The sequence below is a fragment of the Microcaecilia unicolor genome, chromosome 2, assembly GCF_901765095.1.
Source record: "Microcaecilia unicolor chromosome 2, aMicUni1.1, whole genome shotgun sequence".
Taxonomy (NCBI): domain Eukaryota; kingdom Metazoa; phylum Chordata; class Amphibia; order Gymnophiona; family Siphonopidae; genus Microcaecilia; species Microcaecilia unicolor.
Window position 1 is genome coordinate 257,347,767 of NC_044032.1, and position 17,758 is coordinate 257,365,524.

Here is a 17,758-nt window from a genome sequence, read left to right on the forward strand (position 1 = left end):
CCCTGCCCTGCAATCCATATCCATCCATGCCCATCTGTCCCCTCCATTCATCCTTATCCAGCAATTCCCCTCTCCCTGAGTCCTGCCCTTCCAATCCATGCCCCTCCATTCATCCCTATCCAGCAATTCCCCTCTCTCCCTGAGGCCTGTCCTGCAATCCATATCCATCCATGCCCATCTGTCCCCTCCATTCATCCCTATCCAGCAATTCCCCTCTCTCCCTGAGCCCTGCCCTCCCAATCCATGCCCATCCATGCTCCTCTATCCCCTGCCCCCTCCATTCATCCCTATCCAGCAATTCCCCTCTCTCCCTGAGGCCTGCCCTGCAATCCATATCCATCCATGCCCATCTGTCCCCTCCATTCATCCCTATCCAGCAGTTCCCCTCTCTCCCTGAGTCCTGCCCTCCCAATCCATGCCCATCCATGCTCCTCTGTCCCCTGCCCCCTCCATTCATCCCTTTCCAGCAATTCCCCTCTCTCCCTGAGCCCTGCCCTCCCAATCCATGGCCATCCATGCTCCTCTGTCCCCTGCCGCCTCCATTCATCCTTTTCCAGCAAGTCCCCTCTCTCCCTTCCATGACCCCCCCTCGCATCCATGCTCCTCTCTCTCCCATGTCCCAGCCTGGCCCGCCCTCTTCCCCCCCCCCTTCGCATCCATGCCCCCCCTCTCCTTCGCATCCATGCTGTCGTTTCTCCCCTGCCCTCCCGCTCCCATTGTTCTTCTTTACTGGCCACCCTCTTCTCTCCCCCCAACATCCCTTTTTGGTTTTTTTTCTTCTTTTTAAATTTACCTCCGTGGCGGTTCCGGCAGCGAAGCATCAGGGAAGGAGGCGGTGCTCCCGACGTCTAGCTTTCCCTTCGCTGTGTTCCGCCTTCTTTTGACGTCATCCTTGACGTCAGAAGAAGGCGGAACACAGCGAAGGGAAGGCTAGACGTCGGGAGTGCCGCCTCCTTCCCTGACGCTTCGCTGCCAGATTTTTTTTTTTTTTTTTTCCGCCCTCGACGTCATGACGTTTGACGCGAGGGCGGGGCAGAGACGGCTGGCTGGCTTGAAGGCTTCACACCACGAATCCACGAACCCTTCAGCCTGGGAGTGACGTCAGATGGCTTCATGGCTTCACAGAATGTTGTCCTCAGAACGTTGAGGGTGCGTTTTATTATATTAGATTTTGTGGCATACACCAACTGAGGGTGTTTCTAGCCTGGCAGTGGAGATGGTGTAGTAAGATGTCCAGAGCTATACACAAAAGGGCCCCCAGAACTGGAAACAATGATGTCATCTTTAATGGACTGGACCCGACACGGGCCGTGTTTCAGCGCACAACAGCCTGCCTCGGGTCTACCAGAAATAAAACATACAAAATAAAATATAAAAAATGAACATACATAGTTTGCATATTGCTTAATATATAGATTAAAATACATATACAATGTCAGTTCTCCAGAGGTTGATTTTGTTGCCATACAATCCATAGACTTGTACACTACAAGCACGTTTCTTGGTAAAGCAGATCTATTTGATATTTATTCAGTTTATTTAGATTAGACTGATGTCAGAATCTAGGTTCAGTATAATAAGTCGGGCAACCTGCATGCACTGTTTGGCAGTTCTTTTGAACTACGAGTTAAGCAATTGAAAGCACCAATGTATTCTGCTTGATAATCGGCAAGTGAGTACTTTAGATTGTAGTCTTTTTAGCTCCTCACTGGTTGACACATTGCCTTGTACACTGTGAACAACATGGTGCGACATTTAAATTTGATTATTGTTTGGAAACCTGCAACTGAGATTCCCTTTGTAAATGCAGTTTGTTGTTCCTAACATGAAGCAACTTGGAGGGGTGGGGCAATAATGTACTTTTTTTCAATCAGCGTAGTTTAGAGCAACCATAAGGCTCTTGTAAAGGTAATCCTGGTGTCATCTTGGCGATATTGAAATCTTGAGCTCCAGTATTTGCTCACTCATGCAGATCCGACAGCCATACGTTTTCAGTGCTCTCTACGAGGGATAGTTTTGACTCCTTTATCCATGACTGGAGCATGTGTTTTTAGTTTTTTTCAGATCTATTATATTATAAGTTTCACTAAGATGTTTTATTTCTGAGAGTTTATTTTCGAGAGTCTGTAATACTGTAGTGCACTTACAGGCACAGATAGCAAACATTAATCCAGCCTCAGAAAGTTGTCTATTATGGAAGTCCCGCTCCAATTGTTTGGGCGCCCTACTTGGAACACTGACCTAACTTTTATCGAGTAATCTTCTCATCCATCACATGGTTTTAAGAGCAATGCATTTTTTTTTGCGCATAAGGACACTCCGATTTCCTTTTATACACCTAAGGAGATTGACACTGTTAAGAAATGTGTGTATTTTGTTTACATATATTTTTTGTTCCAGTTCACATCACTCTCACATATATGCATGTATATTCACAACGAATGAAGATTTTTTTTGTCTATTCATCTGTTAGCACGCTAGCACATATTATTCAATAGTCCACTACACACACACACAAAGTTCCTTCACACTAAATCACCCACTGTTCTCATACAATGCCTATTAGATACCATAATGTATTGTTGTTGTTATCACAATGTCTATGTGCATGGCTGTTACCATTGACATTGTATATGAATATTAATCTATATATTAAGTAATATGCAGACTATGTATGTTCATTTTTTATATTTTATTTTGTTTGTTTTATTTCTGGTAGATCCCTGAGGTAGGCGCTGTTGTACGCCGAAACACAACCCATGTCGGGTCCAGTCCATTAAAGATTGCATCATTGTTTCCAGTTCTGGGGCCCTTTTGTTTTTTTTTTTTGTTTTTTTTTTTTGTGTATTGCTTTGCTCTGTGTACGTTTGGACCCTCTCTGTTTTTGCTCCCAGAGCTATACACCACACAGTTGGAATCATGAGGGGTCCAGCTAGTTGCCCAGCAACAGGAGCATAGCTGCACTGGTAAACCAGTGCTGTACATTTTGTGGCACTGGCACTTAGCTTGGATGACTGGGCAATACCATTTGTTTGTCAACAAGAGTGTCTTCATGGCTTTCATGGTCAATGTAGCTCCTGCAGCTGGTGTGAGTTGTAGCAAGGGACTATATGCTGGGGAGTTGAGCTGCAGACTGGCTAACAGGTCCTCACCCATGGCAGCCTGCTGCCTGATTTTGGCGGGAATCGCCACTATCTTGACTGCTGTGAATGACGAGCCATTTCAGACATAGCCTCCTGTACTGAGTTTAGAGGGGTCTGAAACTGCTGACAGAGCAGCCAGATCCGAGGCGGCTCAAGCCTTTAGCCCAGAGATTGTGCTTCTCATGCACAGGGCATTTTGCCCAAGGACAGGATTGGTAGTAGAAGAGTAGTCAGGACATCCTGATGTGCCCTGTTCCACTGTGGGTGGCCCATTGGGTGCCAAGAAGGCTAGAGTGTTTGTTTGTGGGGGACAATCTGGTGGAGTTGGCTTCACAGAAGTTGTGGGAAGCTAGTTGAAGTGGTTGGAAGAGGAGGTGCCACCAGGAGAAAACACAATTTTAGTTTGGATTTTCTGTTGAGATTTGCTGCCCTCCTTGATTATCCAGGTACTCTTGGTTCTAAAAATGTGCAAAGATGGCCCCTGGTGGTTAGTGTACAGGTGGAAGATCCTTTGTTGGAAGGAATTAAGAAGCCTGCTTGGACTTTTCTGGGTCATTAGGCTATTAAACATCTTTGCAATTTTCTTTAAATCAATACCCTTATTTTCTTACTCCTGTTACTCTGGGATTCGTGATCAGTTACTCCAAGTCCCATCTCACCCCAGTTCAAAAGTTGGAATTCATTTGAGCTCTGTTGAACACAGACATCTCGAGCATCTCAAGCGTATCTTCCCGAGGCAAGGGCAGACAACCTCCTGTCTCTTGTGTTCAGTGTTCGAGCATCTCAACAGATCATGGCTTGACAGATGTTGAGACTTCTGGGGCTCATGGCCTCCACAGTTCATGTAAATCCCATGACACGTCTACATATGAGATCAGCTCAGTGGACCCTAGCTTCCCAGTGGTGTCAAGCTGCGGGGTATCTAGAGGATATGATCCAGCTGTCCACCGACTTTCGGAATTCCCTTCAGTGGTGGACAATTCGATTCAATTTGACCTTGGGACGTCCATTCCAAATTCCTCAGCCACAAAAAGTGCTGACGACGGATGCATCCCTCCTGGGGTGGGGAGCTCATGTAGATGGGCTTCACACTCAGGGAGTCTGTTCCTTTCAGGAAAAAGGTCTTCAGATTAATCTCCTGGAATTGTGAACGATCTGGACCGCTCTAAAGGCTTTCAAAGATCGGCTGTCCAACCAAATCATTTTGATTCAGACAGACAACCAAGTTGCTATGTATTACACTAACAAGCAGGGGGGCACCGGATCTCGCCCTCTGTGTCGGAAAGCCATCCAGATGTGGTTTTGGGCATGCCATCATGGCATGTTTCTCCAAGCAATACCAAATAGGGAACCTGTTATGTTTAGAACAAAGTACGTTTTTTAACAATCTATTACACTCTGTACTCACTGTTATTCAATAATTTTACATTCTCTTCATATTTCTTAATTTTAGTGCTTTAATATAGAAAAACATAAATTAACACCCTCATCACATAAATATATATAACCCCATTATTACTAACGTTGTGGAAACTTCTTATTCCAATAGTAAACACATATGTCCTGTTACTCCCATGATCATATATAACACATTAAAACATTAATGCAATACTTCTCAGCGTTCATTATTGTCTTTTACTGTTTCAAAGACCTTCCCTTAGTCAGTCGTCTCCTTGAATGTTATGATGAATCAGTTTCAAACCCGTTGAGCGTATTGTTCACAAAAGTAGCAACAGTTAATGTAACGCCATCAAAAAACCTTTAGACGTAATCTTCCATCTTCTCATCATTGGTAATAAGAAGTCCCAGCAACCGTAAGCTGTTATGGCTCCTTCCAAAACAACATATCCTCCCAGTCAATTCTTTCAATTCCCTCGGTTCTCTATGCGAGACCGCATTTCGCACGTAGCTTCTTCAGGAGAACCGCACCCATCATCCTACATAAAACATATATACACACTTCCTCTATCACTCCAACTTGTCTTTACAAATCCAATTTTTTTATATATATATAAATATACATCTTTGATCTACTTTTCATTTATCTCTTTATCATAAGAATTTCTTCGGCAACTTACCCCTCGGTCCGATTTCCAAATCCAGGCTGGCAGGATGTGACGACACTTATATCTCAATGACTAGCAAGACCGGATATATATACTCTGTTGTCTAGCCACACCTCTCTCTTACGTCTACGACTCAGATCCATTCCACCTCCAGGTTTAACCCTAGAGGTGTTACTGTTCTCCATTGAAAAATAAAACGTTGTTCTATATTAAATAAAATTTCACTTACATTCCCACCCCGATCCAATGCAGGAATCTGTACCAATGCTATACATCTAATATCCTCTATTGCGTGTTTATTTTCGTCCCAATGGGCAACCAGGGGGGCATCACTCCTCAAATTTCTAATGTTACTAATGTGTTCGGCTAGTCTAATTTTCAGCTTCCTCTTAGTATGACCTATATAGTATTTACTGCATGGACATATTATACAATAAACAACCTGCTCACTATTGCAATTCGTAGTAGAGTGAAGATAATAATATTTTTGCGAGCCTGGAATTTTTATTCTATTCATAGCCAAAGCATATTGACAATATACACAATTACCGCAAGAGGAGTGGTGCCCCCCATATTTCGTTGTCCTGGGGCGTTTTAAAAGTTCTCCCAAATTAGATTTACGGCTGTATGCCATTTTCGGATGTTCCTTAAAGACTGGGTGAATGCTCAACACATGCCAAAATTTATGAATTATATGGCCAATCATCGGTGCCCTTTGAGAAAAAGGTAAAATACATGCTATAGGTTTCGGCGCCTTCTTTCTTTTGGAGATAAACAACCAGTCTCTTTGAGCATATCGGGCTCGTTTGTACGCCCGTTTTAATACTGATAGGGGATAATCGCGTTGGAGAAATCTCTCCGTCATATAATATGCCTGAATTTTGAATTCCTCCAAAGAGGAACATAATCTACGCAATCTTAAGTACTGACCCACAGGGACCCCCCTCTTTAAAGCTATATGATGAAAACTCGAGTAATGTAACAGGGTGTTCCTGTCAGTGCCCTTCCTATAAATCGAAGTGGTTAAGTTGTTAAAATCCATTTTATTAATTTTGATGTCTAAAAATTCCAATGTCTCCCTAGAGATTCGAGCTGTAAATTTAACACAGGGATCAGCCTCGTTTAATTCTCTTATAAATCTTGCCAAATCCTCCTCGGATCCCCTCCACAACAATATAACATCGTCTATATAACGTCGCCATAGCACTGTATTAGTGTGCCACGGCGACGAATAGACATATTTCTCTTCAAATTTTGTCATGTAGAGGCAAGCCAATGAGGGGGCAACTGAAGCCCCCATGGCTATTCCTCTTTTTTGAAGGTAGTACTGCTTTTCAAATTGAAAATAATTAAACTTAATAACCCATACTAGAAGTTGGTGAAGAGCCAGTTTCTTTTCTTTAGGGATGTCACACCGTTCCAGAACAGACCATGCTACTTCCCTAACGCCTTCCTGAGGTAAATTAGTATATAGGGCTACTACATCCAAACCTACCAATAGGGTGGACTCATCCACCAGACCTTGATCTTTAATTGCATCCAAAGTGCGTATAAAGTCAGTGGAGTCCCTAACATATGAATCCGCTTTGCTAACCCATGGTTGGAGAAACCCATCCACTAGTTTAGAAAGAGGCTCCAATACTGAATCCCTAGTGCATACTATAGGGCGACCAGGGGGGTCCACTGTGGATTTGTGAACCTTCGGAACGAAATATATGTAGGGAATTTTTGGGTTGGGGTGGTAAAGGAACCTTTGTTCCTGCACTGAAAAGATACCATCCATCACCCCCCTCCCCACATAATTAGTTATCAAATCCTTTAAATGTTCCGTAGGGTCATGATTCAAACAGATATAAAACTCCCCCTGCTTTAATTGACGTAAGCCTTCTTCTATATATTTCTGTTTATCTAAAACCACCGTGGAACCCCCTTTGTCAGCCCGTACTATTACTATTTGATCATTATTCGCTAACTGTTGGACACAGCGTTGTTGATCCAGAGTAAAATTATTTCTATGAGGCATCTTAATTGTTTCCATACGTTCTAATTCATTTAGCACCAATTTTTGAAAGGCCAAAATTGAGGCGTCGGGAACTCCCGGGGGAACCCACCGGGATTTACTCCCTGTCCGGGGCAAGAACTTACTCTCCTCGTTATCCAATAATGAACGCTGAGAAGTATTGCATTAATGTTTTAATGTGTTATATATGATCATGGGAGTAACAGGACATATGTGTTTACTATTGGAATAAGAAGTTTCCACAACGTTAGTAATAATGGGGTTATATATATTTATGTGATGAGGGTGTTAATTTATGTTTTTCTATATTAAAGCACTAAAATTAAGAAATATGAAGAGAATGTAAAATTATTGAATAACAGTGAGTACAGAGTGTAATAGAATGTTTCTCCAAGCCACATATCTGGCAGCCGTAAACAACAGTCTGACCGACAGATTGAGCAGGATAATGCAACCTCACGAGTGGTTGCTGAACGTGGGCGTAGCCCGCAAGATCTTCCGAGCGTGGGGCACTCCCTCGGTGGATCTTTTTGACACTCAATCCAATCACAAGGTCCTTCAGTTCTGTTCCAGGCTTCAGGCCCACGGCAGACTAGTGTCAGATGCCTTTCTCCTTCATTGGGGAACAGGCCTCCTGTATGCGTATCCTCCCATACCTCTAGTAGGGAAGACTTTGCTGAAACTCAAACAAGACTGCAGAACTATGATTCTGATTGCTCCCTTCTGGCTGCGTCAGATTTGGTTCCCTCTTCTTCTGGAGTTGTCCTCCAAAGAACTGTGGAGATTGGAGTGTTTTCCGACCCTCATCACCCAGAACGAAGGGTTGCTTCTATATCCCAGTCTCTGGCTCTCACGGCCTGGATGTTGAGAGCTTAGAGTTTGCCTCTTTGGGTCTTTCAGAGGGTGTCTCCTGAGTCTTGCTTGCTTCCAGGAAAGATTCCACGAAGAGGTGTTACTCTTTCAAATGGAGGAGGTTTGCTGTCTGGTATGACAGCAAGGCCCTATATCCTCTTTCTTGTTCTACACAGACCCTGCTTGCATACCTCCTACGCTTATCAGAGTCTGGTCTCAAGACCAACTACGTAAGGGTTCATCTTAGTGCAATTAGTGCTTATCATCGTATAGAAGGTAAGCCTATCTCTGGACAGCCTTTAGTTCACTTTATGAGAGGTTTGCTTTTGTCAAAGCCCCCGGTCAAACCTCCACCAGTGTCATGGGATCTGAACGTCGTCCTCACCCTGCTGATGAAAGCTCCTTTTGAGCCACTGAATTCCTGCCATCTGAAGTACTTGATCTGGAAGGTCATTTTCTTGGTGGCTGTTACTTCAGCTCGTAGGGTCAGTGAGCTTCAGGCCTTGGTAGTGCAAGCACCTTATATCAAGTTTCATCACAACAGAGCAGTCCTCCGCGCGCACCCTAAGTTCCTGGTGAAGGTGGGTCGGAGTTCCATCTGAACCAGTCAATTGTCTTGCCAACATTTTTTCCCCGTCCTCATACCCGCCTTGGCGAAAGCAGTTTGCATACCTTGGACTGCAAGAGAACATTGGCTTTTTATGTGGAGTGGACGAAGCCCTTCAGACGGTCCGCCCAGTTGTTTGTTTCTTTCGATCCCAATAGGAGGGGAGTCGCCATCGGAAAACGCATAATCTCCAATTGGCTAGCAGATTGCATTTCCTTCACTTATGCCCAAGCTGGTCTGACTTTGGAGGGCCATGTCACGGCTCACTAAGTGAGCCACTGACGCAGCCATGGCTCTAATATTGTCAGCCTCCATTGAAGAGATGTGCAAGACTGCAACGTGGTCATCAGTCCATACATTCACATCTCGCTACTGCCTTCAGCAGGAAGGATACCTGACGCGACAGTTGGTTTGGGCAGTCAGTGCTACAGAATGTGTTTGGGGTTTAGAATCCAGCTCCACCCCCCTAGACCCATTTTTGTTCTGTTCCAGGCTGCACTCTCAGTTTTTTATGGTTTCAGGTCAATCTCTGTTATGTCCTCGTCGTTGCGAGGCCCAATTGACCAATGTTTGTTATTTTGAGTGAGCCTGGATGCTAGGGATACCCCACATGTGAGAACAAGCAGCCTGCTTGTCCTCAGAGAAAGCGAAGATACTTACCTGTAGCAGGTATTCTCCAAGGACAGCAGGCTGATTGTTCTCAGAAACCCGCCCACCTCCCCTTTAGAGTTGTTAGTTTGTTTCTATGCTTTTTTGATTAAACTGAAGAGGCACACTCGTGCGACGGGTGGGAAGTCATCCGCGCATGAGCGATGCACGCTGTTCGCACGCCAGAAGACTCTGGCAAAACGTTTTAATTTTGCTTGGAACAATTTGCTGTTTCCTGGGCCACCGCGGATGTTGACCCACATGTGAGAATCAGCCTGCTGTCTTCGGAGAATACCTGCTACAGGTAAGTATCTTCGCTTTCTCTGACCCCCCCCCCCCCCCACCCCCTTGCAGTCCTCCCCGAATCCTTTTTTTTTTTTTTTTAATCCCTGGGGGTCCAGTGCACCCTGACCCCCGCAGGCCCCTGAATCTTTTTTTTTTTTTTTTAATTATCCCTGGTGGTCCATTGAACCGGACCCCTTCTGCACCCCTCCCTGTACCTTTACAAGGTGGAGGCAGGAGAGCAGGAGCAACAGCTCCTACCTCCCTCAGGCCCACCTGGAACAATATGGCGGCACCCAGGCCCTGCCCAGTGTATTCTGGGATGTACTGGGCAGGGCTAAGCAACATATAAGGAAAAAAACTCCTTAAATGGTGTTTAGCCCCACCTGATGCATCCCAGAATTCACTGGGCAGGGCCTGGGCGCCGCCATTTTGTTCCGGGTGGGTAGGAGGGAGGAATTGTTGCTCCTGCCCTCCTGCCTCCACCTTGTAAATATACAGGGAGGGGTGCAGGTGGGGTTGGGACTGGGAGGAATGTGCATGCATGCATGGGGGAAGGGGTCTGGTTCATTGTGCCACTGGGGGGTAAGATTCAGGGGAGGGGGACACGGAGAGGGCCACGGGGAAGAGGGGGTCGGGTCCACTGGACCACCAGGGAAAATTTTTAAAAAGTGTGAGGCCGTGGGGGTGGTGTACGGTGCATCAGAGCTGTCAAATTCATTTGCCAGCTCGGATATGCAATCAGTGAGCAATTCACAAAGGGGGATCTGTGCAGTTCATTTGCATGCGATCCCCTTTGTGAATCACTCGCTATTTATGAGTCACTAAATTTTACCGAGACAGCCTTGTTTTACGGCTGCTTTTGTGCATTGGGCCTTTAGTCCTTAGCCATGGTAGCAGCCCCATGGATCAGGGTTGGTGGTCAGATCAGTGAGTCGTACACTGAACTTAGATACACAGCTTCTAGTACATTTGAAGGTGTTAGAGCACAAAGGAAGTGAGTGTTTGTCATTATGCTTAGAGATAATACCATAAGAGTGCTCCAGACAAAGGCCTGGTGTACAGAGAAGTTTGGAAAAGCAAATGGCAAAAAGCTTGTGAGAAAAAATCTAGATAAGGTCAGTCTTGTCTTTGCAGATATAAGTTTTAGTTTCAGTGCTATATGCAGAAAGCTGGATTCTAGAAAGTGTCTTTCTGGTTTGAACTGAGCTCATCAAGGTTAGTTGAGTGAATATGAAACCTATTGTAGATTATCTTCTGTAACCTGCTTTGATTCTCTGAGGGAAATAAGCGGGATAGAAAAGCGGGAATAGAATAGTATCAGTAATGACAGCCAGGCACTGGGAACTAACTTACTATTTTCAAGCCTTCTCTCTGGGAGCATAGTTGCTTCATATATAGCTACTCTAAGGTTTTCAGAGTTTCTTGGGGTACCTGTCTCTCTGCATATACGTAGCTGAAGAACAAATAGCAATGTCGTCTTTCATTTGTTCATAGCACTTGTCAGGTCTCTGAAGAATAGCGTTTTTGTAGTGTCATAAGTTGAGTGATTCTTTACAGTAAAACAATGATGGCTTGATTCTGGCATCACGTAAATAACCAGAGCTGTGAATGGAGGGTTTCCTAGAGCTGACACACTGTCTATCTTGTTCCCTTAACTGAATGTTAACCCAAATATAGTAGACCTTCTCTATTTATATTTAACTGCTTAAATAAAGGATTTTATGTATCCTGGAGTGGCAGGACCTACTTAGTACACACACTATGACCACTAAGTGGCACCGGTACTCTATGGGAAAAGATATGCTTGAAAAGTGATGCAGCAATGTAAACTACTTTCCCTTCCCCACATGTACTGGGACGCCTAGCAAATGTCTGGTGATTTGCACAGCAGTCTTGATCTCTGACACAAGCTGTAGTACCCCAGATTTTTGCTGTAGATGGACAGGTCTGCTTACTGTTTTGTTTTGTTTTTCTCACAGACTTCAGAAAAGTTGAAGAAGAAGCAGGAGAGGTAAAGAGATAAGGCTCTGTTATAGGTCCATGTGGAAAGGGCAAGCCTCTTGCAGATTTCCAGTTCTAATGCTTTGCTAGAGAGATGTCCCTTTGGGTGTTGTCCCTTTGTGTTCAGGAAGCCTCTCTGTAGCTCTATACTTGGTACAGGCACAATATGAAATACATCTGGAGCTCTCAGTAACAACACTTGGTTCACTGGGTGGCAGAACCTTCTCCTGTGCCTTTTCAGTGAATGAAAGAAATACTCTTAGCTCTTTGGTTTCTCCAAAATATTCTGGTCTTTGTTCATGGTACACTGATTGGCTAGTAGCCAGCACAGATCTGGTAGTAATATAGTATATAGGTATGAGCATAGCAGTCGGCATTTCTTTTTACTATTTCTTTTTTTAAATGCCAACTGATGCAGCTAAAAAAAAAAAAAAAAGAAAAGCTATTCAGTGCCAGTATCCATATAGTGACCGTTCTAAATATCTGATAAGGCAGTCATTGCTGGTGATATTGAAGCACACTATCCAAATAACTAACTGGATTAAGTTAGAACAGCCTTTCTATTGTCCTGACTTTATCCAGATAATTATCCAATTAGTGGACTGAATGTTGCTGCTAACAGAATAACTCAGTGGATTGCCCCAGCATTATCTGGATAATACTTAGGTGGGCTGTAAGGATATTTACTCAGCATTTCTCCAGACCATTCCTGACAAGTGGGTATATGCATTCCTACCAGCCGAGGGAGACTGAGAACCACTGACTGTCACTGTATAATGTCTTGTGCAGCCCTGAAACATCCAGTATTTCTCAGTCTCCCATGGTCTACCAGCAGAGGTAGGTGAGTTAGTGTGCAGCCCTGCTTTGATTTGGGTGCACTGGGTGGCCCCACTTAAAAAAAAAAAAAAAAAAAAAAAGGAGAGATGAAAAAGGCACAGGATTGCCAGGACCATTTTTTCTCTTTTTTTTTTTTTTTTTTTTTTTTTTTGGGGGGGGGGGGGGTGTGGAAGGGAAACTAGTAGTAGGTATCTCAGCTATTCTGGTCTCATGCCACTCATAACATGTCTGTGCTTTGGCCTCCTTCCCCTGATCTTCTTGGGAGGGGTTCCTTGAGTGCCTCCCCCTGAGTTGACCAGAATAGCCAGGTGAAAAAGGGGGGGAAACCCCCCAAAACTGTTATCTTGGTGAGTGTTTTTTCAGTTCCAGACATTCAGGGCAGAGAGAGAGCTGCTGGAGTCCCATTGGGGAGGGACTGGAGTCGGGGAAGGGAGAGAGGCGCTGGAGCCAAAGGGAAGGGGGAGAGGTGCTGGAGTCCCATGGGGGGGGGGGGGGGGGGAGGCTGGAGCCGAAGGGGAGGAGGTGCTGGAGTTCCATGCGGGTGTGCTGGAGTCGGAAGGGAGAGAGGTGCTGGAGTTCCGTGGGGGCTAAGGGGAGAGAAGGGAGAGAGACATTGGTGTGGGGGAGGAAGAGAGGAGAGATGCTGGACCAGGGTGGTATACAGAAACAGGGGAGATGATGGGCATGGAAGGGAGCATAGGGACAAGGACACAAAGGGAAGATGCTGCATGAGGATAGTATTTGGACACAGAAGAGCAATGTCAGACATGGGAGGTGTATATGGACATAGAAGGGAAGATGCTAGACAAGGGGGAGAATAGAACACAGAATGGAGATGCTGGACTTGGGGGGCATAGGGACACACAGGAGTGATGCTGGACACAGGGGTCGAGGATAGAGACATAGAGTGGTGATAATGGACACACAGGCTATGCTGGATGGGGAAGTATAGGGCACATAGAGAAGAGAGATGCTGAACATGAAGAAAGATAGGTACATACAGATGGAAAATGGATGGTGAGCTTGGAGGAAGAAGAATTGTCAAATGGGCAGGAGACCCTGGCAAGTGAGTTAAGAGAAGATAGAGGGAAATAGAAACCAGAGCCTGGGACTAACATGATTTGAAAAATAAAATGACCAGACAACTAGAGGTAGAAAAAAATGTATCTTCTGTTTTGTGATTACAATATGTCAGATTTGAAATGTGTACCTGCCAGAGCAGTGGTTAGACTTGGCTGGAGTCCAGGGCAGAAATTTGGGAGGGAACCCCAAAGCCCACTGCCGGGCCATGCCTTCTTCAGCTTCCAACAGGCTTGGGGCTCTCTGGCCAGTGGGCAGTTGTTCTAGTTTCACTCTTCTAACACAGTCCCTGACATGTGTGATCTATATATTTTGCACAATATAGGAGGAAATTCATATCTTTCTATTTCTTTGGTGGGTTTCTTATGGGTTTGGGTTAATATATGTTTATAATTTTTGGCTATCTATTATGTATTTGGCATTTGTGTTCTGTGTGTGGGTAACCAAGGTATTCTGTTAGCATGAATTTTCTATGTAGCGTTCTATAGTAATTTGGCTTGTTCAGTTTTTCCAATTAGTGGAGGGGATAATTGTTTTTGATCTATAAAATGACAGTTGTACAGAATATTGTTTCTTTTTATACTTTAATAAAATGATTTAAATGTGAAGTCATAACTGTTCAAGGTTTGTGTGGATGGGATCAGAGCTAACGGGGGTGGAGTGAACGGGGCAGGGGCAAACTTTGACTCTAGTCTGGCTGACATTCTGTTCTGTTGCCTCCCTCAGCTTCCAGCGGCTGCAGTTGGAAAAAGAGGCACTGTACAACGACAGCAGGTGAAGTGTTAACAGCATATTATTCCATCTGTGATGCATTCTGAGAAGAGGTTACATCTTATAATAACATCATTGTTATGTCTGAAAATTCCTTGTGGGGGTTAGAAGTGTCTCAGATGACATGTCTAAGAGTCCCCCCCCCCCAAAAAAAAAAAAAAAAAAACGTACAGCCTCCTTACTCCTAGAGATTTAAAATTGCTTTATTAATTGAGCTTCTAAGAGTTATGGAAAGGTCCTGTCTCTTATCTTAGTCACCGTAAAACACAGCGATCCTGTTTGATTAAAATCCAAGTGCACTTGAGTGTGGTACGTCAGATGTCTAAGCTAATAGCATTTGGATTGTGAAATATGACAAATTTGAGAGTGGGAGGGGGGGCCCTTAAAAAATTGATTGGTAGCACAAAGAAATAGATGTCAGTGAGAGATTAACATCCATACTTGTTGGTTAAAATCAAAGTTTGTACTGTACAACCTGCAGATGGAAGGGGAATGAGAGAAAATATTAGCAGAACCTTAGAGCTTCAGTTTGTAAAGGAAACACATGTGTTGTTTTAATAGAATTTAAAGGAAACATGTCACTGCAGATCATAAACACCAAAAACAATTTGTTGAAGTGATAATTCACTTTAAAATGATCTGAGTTTGCCCCTCACTAGTTACCTTAACCAGCAAATTTGATTTCTTGCATTGTAGGCAGTGGTTTCTCCTGGCTTTAGCTTCTTTCCCCTGCATTCCTTATTCCATTAGAAATTTTGTGTCCAGCAGCTTCAAAGAATCATTTGGGGAAAACAGGGCTGTGGGATCCTACCACAGGTCTGCTTGTGACCTCAGAATAAGGGGTGTCACTGGTCTCCCTATGATGATCTGGCCAAGGCCATAAAGTCTGATCCTTGCTGCATAATTGACTTATCTGCCATAGAATTGTGGGAAACCAGGAGCCATGTCGGAGAGGCTGGTTGGGATGTGTGTGTGTCCTTCCTCCTTCCACTGCCTTATTCACACTGGTGGTGGTGGTGGTGGGTGGGGGGGGGGGGGAGCTTTTAGTCTTGCTTTGAACCTGTTCATTGTCTTGCTTTGAAGCTGTGCATTGCTAAATATGATGATTCTGATATAGAACTATTTACCTGTGCACTGCTTTTCTAATTGTTAAGCCTCTTGATAATTGAGGGATTAGCACTAGTCTGGGTAGAAATTAGATATTAATTGTAGTTAATCCTTCTTAATTTTATCTCTTAAATATAAGGGATGCTTTCCCTTCCCACACCCTCACCCTTTCTCTACCCAGAGCTGAATCACCTGATCTCTTGGAGGCAGGATCCTAAGGCAAGAGGAGTTTTATTAGAACATTGGGGATTGGTGTCACAGCTAGCACATTCCACAGCCCTTGGTTCCTTAGGCCCTCCCTAGGGTGACACTTCCTATATAGCCTTCCAAATCCATTGCCTCCCTCCTTCAAAAACTTGCTTAATTACAGCCAGATTTGATACGATTTCTCCTTGCTTTTACTTGAGCTGTCTGCTTTCTATCAGGTACAGTTACTGATTTGACTTAAACAGGGTTTCTCTTCCTTTTGTAGTACAAACTTACATACTATATATAAAAGCAGGTTTACTGTTCCTTTCTTATATACATCTAAGAGAAGGATATTAGTTTACCTTCACTTTTCATTTAAGAAAATCAGTTTCCTCTAGGCTTTGCTTTTACCCTCACTTGAAGGTAACAGGTAGTACTTTTTTTATTTTGCTATTAGGGGCTCTTTGTGGCCCTTCATTTCTTTTTATCCACAGGTACAAACAATTTCTGCACTTGAAGTATGACATTGTGCCCCAAAATCTGCGGCTCTCATTACAGCTTCTGTGTAGACTGAATACTTGGCACAAGGCAAGATTCTGGTTTCATATGATAAATGCATCCTGGAGCTAAATGTGTGGATGCATGGATGGTGCCGACGCGAGCGCTTCAGTTTCCTGGACCATGGGATGGTTTCCAAGAGCTACTGAACGGTGATGGTGTCCCATGGACATCGACACCATCCACACAGCCACACATTTAGCTCCAGGATGCATTTTTTCACATGAAACCAGAATCTTACCTTGGGCCAAGTATTCACTCTGGATGAAGTGTCTTCAGTACCAGCCTGGCTAATGGACTAAATTTGCTGGGGATGGGTGAGAAAAGCCCCACAGTCATTAATAAACCTCAGGAAGGTGAGCCATGAAATACCCTTATAGAAAGTGGGAAGAACAGCAACATCTAGAGAGCCTTGTATGTCAGTGCCTGTAGTATGGGAAACAAATGTCCAGATCTAGAGGCTGCAATGATAGAAGCAGACTTGGATTTAGTGGCGGTCAAGGAGATGTAGTTCACGGAGATCCATGACTGGGATATAGCTACACCTGGTTGTAATCTATTCGGGAAGGTCAAGGTAGGAAAAAAGGGTGGAGGAGTTGCATTATATGTTAAGAATAATATTAAAGTGACAGAACTGCAAGACATATGGGGTATGGAAGAAGCGCTGTGGGCAAGAGGAAAAGGAAAATATATTTACATTGGTGTAATATACAAGTCACCTTTGCAGTCAGAAAAATTGGACGGCGACTTAATTGAAGACATCCATAAGATAGCTAGGAAAGGAAAAGTACTACAGTGCTGATTTTAATATGCCGGACGTTGATTGGGGCGTCCCTGCTGCAAGGTCGTCTAGAAGCAGAGAGATCTTGGATTCTCTACAGGAAGAATTGTTTCAGCAGTGGGTGACGGAACTGATGTGGGATAGAGCTGTTCTAGACCTGGTGCTTACAAACTGGTACAGTGTTTCTGATGTTACGGTGGGAGATCATTTGGCATCTAGTGCTCACTGAATGTTGTGGTTCAATATTAAGACAAAGGAGGAGAGGGCTTTTTCAAGATTGAAGATCCTAGATTTTAAAAGAACTGACTTTGCTGAGATGGGGGAATTTCTCAAGGAAGAGTTAGTTGAATGGGAATAGCTGAAGGAAGTAGATCAGCAGTGGGCAAAACTGAAAGGAGCCATTTTAAAGGCAACAAACCTTTGTTAGAAAATTACATAAAAGTAAGAGAAAAAGAAGACCGCTCTGGTTCACAAATGTAGTTGTTGAAATGATAAGGGAATAAAGGATAGCCTTCATACGATACAAGACAACTCAGAAAGAGGAAGACAGGCAAAAATACCTAGAAAAGCTGGAAAAGCTGTCAAGGTAGCCAAGAGGCAAATGGAAGAAAAGATAGCTGGTATGGTAAAATTGGGGGACAAGACTTTTTTCAGATATGTAAGTGACAGGAGGAAGTACCATAATAGCATTGTGAGGCTCAAAGCTGAGGGGGAGGAATATGTAGAATCTGATAAGGATAAAGGTGAACTGCTTAACAATTACCGTATTTTTCGGACTATAAGACGCACCGGACCATAAGACGCACCTAGGTT

The 17,758-nt window shown here is 44.0% G+C and overlaps 1 protein-coding gene across 5 annotated transcripts in view; it reads left to right on the plus strand.

The window, feature by feature from the left end:
* The window catches only part of GRIPAP1 (GRIP1 associated protein 1), a 253,480-nt gene that overhangs the window by 73,956 nt on the left and 161,766 nt on the right, over positions 1 to 17,758 (plus strand). For all 5 annotated transcript variants that reach the window (XR_003941032.1, XM_030194003.1, XM_030194004.1 and 2 more), the window contains 2 exons: positions 11,601 to 11,632; positions 14,266 to 14,313. Coding sequence is in view for 4 of the 5 variants with exons in the window: in XM_030194003.1 (XP_030049863.1) it covers positions 11,601 to 11,632; positions 14,266 to 14,313 (80 nt within the window). In the remaining variant the exon portion in view is untranslated. The remainder of the gene's footprint in view (positions 1 to 11,600; positions 11,633 to 14,265; positions 14,314 to 17,758) is intronic.